This window comes from Glycine soja, chromosome 15 (genome assembly GCF_004193775.1).
Source record: "Glycine soja cultivar W05 chromosome 15, ASM419377v2, whole genome shotgun sequence".
Taxonomy (NCBI): domain Eukaryota; kingdom Viridiplantae; phylum Streptophyta; class Magnoliopsida; order Fabales; family Fabaceae; genus Glycine; species Glycine soja.
Genome location: NC_041016.1, coordinates 15606855 through 15611921, shown reverse-complemented (window position 1 = coordinate 15611921; position 5067 = coordinate 15606855). Strand labels below are relative to the sequence as shown.

Sequence of the window (5067 nt, the reverse complement as noted above, 5' to 3'; positions counted from 1 at the left end):
ACAAATTTATAATCTCTTATTATTAGAGAGACCTCTAATGAGTTATGTTGTATAACTATAACTATAATGGATACTGTTTGTATTTGTGGTACTAGTAGAACCTTCATTGATAGATATCTTTTGATTGACTAATATATTTTTTTTTACTAATGATTGACCCAACACATCAAAGGATCAATCTTATCATAATCTCTCATTCAAATATTCATAATCTACTTATGATAGTTAAAATATCTTTAATTACTAATAGATGATACAAAAATATAATCTAATAATTATTAATTGATCCTGATCCACAATAATTATTTTAACATTTTCTTACTTGAATAATATTAATCAATAATTAAGATATGAATCATTAGCTATAATGACAATTTTAATTATATGTCAAACAACAATGTAAGAAATATGAGACTCTTACCCTGCAAAATAACATCCAATAAGAATACATACATATCATGTGCATCAATTAATCGGTTTTTTTTTTTTTTTGCAAGAGTATTTGAAATAACATAACTATTAAATAGTTGAAATACGCTACATAACAATTCAAGCATATGAAAATGTTATAAAATATATGTTACTAAAATAATATTACTTTATACATATCTCATAACAATATGTTTCGAGACTCCCTCCAATCCAAAGCGTCAAAACTTAGGCAAGTCATGTGAATAGCAATATTTCAACAAACTCCAATAGTTACGTCTCTTTGGTAAGTGGATCTACCAACGTTTTCTTTTAACATCATGATCAATTTAATTAACTATGAAAAATTGTAAAAGTCAGAACATAATCTACATACATTTAAGTGTGCTCACGAAACCCAATAACAAAAATGATTACATATGTGCTAATTAAATCAGCAAATACTCTACAATATTTAACATTCAATATTTAATCGAAATTTTACAAAATAAATAAGTATGCAAACCCAAAAATAATTAATTACCTTCATTTTTTATAGAGCATGTTTGACAGATCTCCTAAAATTTTTCCTTACTAATACCCCTCCATTTTTGAACCATGTAGAAAATCCCTTAAATTTTTTTTTCTTTCGTTACATTGGCTTCCCGCTTACACCGACTCAAAGTAACATAAAAAAAAATATTAGGTACAATTTATATATATATATATATGTAAATTAAACCGTTCCGTGTTTATATCTGTCACCTCCACATTATTTTAATGATGCCATCCAATTTGGTGCCATTAATTTTTTATTTTTATTTTTGGTTAAAAGTAGCTTAAACAACTTTGCAAATGTTTTTACCTTACAATATTTTTATGTGAAGTGTTAGAATTTGAATAAAGGTAAATGAAGTGCATATGACAGAATCAGGATCTTCCATTGAATAAATTGCAAGTTTGAGCTGTCACTTGACTCTTTTCAGTGAGCTTTCTTTAATTTCGAATTGGAACAATCTTCCGATTCTTCTCTCACCTTAAACGTTTTTCCATTAAAAAAGTGGTGAGACAATTTTATAATAACTAATAAGAAAATAAAAAACTTTAGAGAAAATATGCTTATAATAAAAACTTGCTTATGACAATTAGAATATAATTAATTGAAACAATTGAATACAAGCCTAAGCCTTGGATTCATCCATAATTAATTATCTTGTATTTGTTTATGCGTTTTATTCTATTATTTATTGTTTTAATCTTTAATTTTACATTTTCTTACTCTACAGACTCGTTATTAATCTAAATAGCACAAGAGTCTTGCTACCTAAGGAATTAATATATTTTCTGAAAATGAAGAAAAAAAATTCTGAATGTGTAAAAATTAATTTTTATTATATATATATATATATATTGAAATTGCTGAAATTGACAAAAAATATATATATTTTTTCTGAAAATGAAGAAAACAATTTCTGAATGTGTAAAAATTATTTTTTATTATATATATATATATATATTGAAATTGTTGAAATTGACAAAAAATATATATATATTTTCTGAAAATGAAGAAAAAAATTTTCTGAATGTGTAAAAATTATTTTTTATTATATATATATATATATATTGAAATTTCTGAAATTGACAATATATATATATATATATATATATATATATATATATTGAAATTGTTTAAATTGAAAAAAAATATATATATATTTTCTGAAAATGAAGAAAAAAAATTTCTGAATGTGTAAAAATTATTTTTTATTATATATATATATATATTGAAATTGTTGAAATTGACAAAAAATATATATATATTTTCTGAAAATGAAGAAAAAAAAGTTCTCAATGTGTAGAAATTATTTTTTTGAAATTGTTGAAATGGAGAAAAAAATATATATATATTTTCTGAAAATTAAGTAAAAAAATTCCTCACTCAATGTGAAGAAAATTTAAATTACGTGTTTGTTTGTAAAATTTTAATTAGGTGCTCCTTTTTAAAATTTAAATTACGTGCTCGTTTCTAAAATTTAAGTTACGCGTACGTACTTAACTTTATTTATTATTTATGATATGTGCGACTATTAATTTTTTTTTCTTTCTATACAGGAGTTTTAAAATGGCTAGTTCGTCATCTTCTCATCATTATGACGTGGCATTTGGACCATTAGAGGATGATTTATTGTGGATGCAAAAAAATCATGTATCCCAACATATTTGGAATGGTGCTAATGATAGGACATTAAAAATTCGACGAGCCACACCACTGTACAATCATAGAGAAGCACCGCCCGAAGAAATTATTCCTCTATTACAAATTCCGGGTTTGTACCCGATAATGAAATTGGCGCAGCTGAAAGTGAATGGAGCATTGGTGCATGCTTTTATTGAAAGGTGGAGGCCAGAAACGCATACATTTCATTTGAAGTGTGGAGAGGCAACTATTACACTTCAAGATGTTTCTGTGCTACTTGGTATTCCTGTGGATGGAAGACCATTAATTGGAAATACAAATATTGATTGGTTTGAATTGTTTCATGAATTATTGGGTGTCATGTCTGACGATGCTGCAATTGATGGGAACTCAATTAAATTGAGTTGGTTGTCTTCTCATTTTGCAAATATTCATGATTTTACAGGCAACCAAGAAGGCCTTGAAAGATTTGCTCGTGCTTGGATCTTACGATTCATAGGTGGGGTAATGTTTGTTGACAAAAGCAGCAAACGGGTGCATTTGAAATATTTGCAGTTTCTGAGAGACCTTAGAGAGTGCAGTAGTTATGCATGGGGAGCTGCTGTTTTGGGTAACCTTTATAGAGAGATGTGCATCGCAACAGACTATAATGCTAAATCAATAGGCGGTTTCACTCTCTTGATTCAATTATGGGCATGGGAACGATGCCCAACATTAGCCCCCTCAGTTATTCCTCCACAACAACAAAACGTGCCACTTGGTTACAGGTATACTTTCCTTTACTATTTTGAATTCATTATTAATAAACATGCTTGGTTGATGTTAATCATTATTCTATGTAACATTTTATTTTGTTATTTAATTTTTTGTGAAGATGGTTGGGAGGTGAATTGCATCACATAGGCAATGACAATTTAATTGAGTTTCGTTGTAAATTAGATGTCATGAAACGCGACGAGGTAACAATTTTGATGTTTGTTTATTAAATGATGTTGTATTTCTTAATTAATTTATTAAATTTAACTTTTATATGCAGTTTGTATGGGTCCCTTATGCTGGACATGTGGAAATGAACTTGAGTCAAGTTTGTTTTTTTGGGTCTGTATTATGGACATGTATCATACCACTTATTTGTTTTCAAAAAGTGGAATGGCACCAGCCGGATAGAGTCATGAGACAATTTGGAATGCAACAACCTATTCCGGGACCAGTAATGCAACCCAACAACATACATGACTTGACATTAAAGGGAAAGGAAGGAAAAAATTGGATGCGACTAATGCAACCCGCACTTAATGAATGGAATAGTCGCTATGAAAGGAGAGTAGAGCAGACGCCGCCACAAACAGAGACCCTCGGTCTGAACTCTGAATATATGAGGTGGTACAGGCGTAAAACAAAAGTTTATGTGGACCCAAAACATGCAAGAAGAGGACTATTGGTATACATTATCCATTATAATTTAGAAAAGAATGTTGCGCTTATTTAAGATTATTTTAATAACTATTCATTTATTTTCTATGCAGGGTGAAATCGCCGAAACACTACATTTTATGGTGTCGCCTGTTGGGAGAAGGGTTTCTACTTTTGACGATTTACTGCCATGTATCGAGAAGATCACTCTTTTGTCTAAGGAAGAGGATAGGATACTTGAGGCACATGAAGATGCTCCCCCTTCTCAGCCACAATTTGAACATCAACAGTTTAATATACTACGGCAAAGTGTGGAGACTCGAGGCTTAGCGCGACGTCGGGAAACTGTTGATGCAGCAACATATAGTTTGTCTCCGATGCCAGAACGACAACATGGAATGTATTACACACCGCCGACATTCACCCAAGAACCGTCTCAGATGCCGCCGATGTATTCATACCCACATGATTTTCAACCAGGGTATAGTTTTGCAGGCATATTTGGGTCCTCTCCTTCTTCAACGGAAACTCCTTCATTTACCCAAAGTGGTCAAGTATCGACCCCAAATGCCCCACTTGCTGGTCCATGGAATGTACCTGGAGATATACCCGACATGGACGACTTATTAGGGGTCGATTTACGTCATGATTTCTCTGCCGAGGCTGACCAAGTGGATGAAAGGGCGAATCCTAGAAGAAGAAATCCTGATAGAGCAGCTAAAAATTGGGACCGGCCATGTGGAACTTCGTCGCGGCATCACAGACATAGTGATGATTGATTAATAATGAGTTTACATTTTTTTCCGCATGGTTTAACATTTTCATGTACCTTGTATTATTTTTTTCCATGTGTTTCATATTGTCTTGTACTTTGTATGATTTTATTTCATGTTAATTTAATATTATTGTCACTTCAACGTTTCAATTTATTGTGCAATGCTTTTAAAATAAATAAAAATAAATAACCATAATGTTAATGACACATAAATCAAAAGTGATCTCTAACGTAATTTAATGGCCAAATCAAAAAAGAATTGACCAAATCAAGA

The 5067-nt window shown here is 30.4% G+C and overlaps 1 protein-coding gene across 1 annotated transcript; it reads left to right on the top strand.

The window, feature by feature from the left end:
* Positions 1 to 2530: 2530 nt before the first annotated feature.
* LOC114385877 (serine/threonine-protein phosphatase 7 long form homolog) lies at positions 2531 to 4797 on the top strand. Its single transcript, XM_028345924.1, has 5 exons — positions 2531 to 3372; positions 3480 to 3564; positions 3642 to 3689; positions 3765 to 4046; positions 4132 to 4797. The coding sequence occupies exons 1-5, from the start codon at positions 2531 to 2533 to the stop codon at positions 4795 to 4797; spliced, it is 1923 nt and encodes a 640-aa protein (XP_028201725.1).
* Positions 4798 to 5067: the final 270 nt, after the last annotated feature.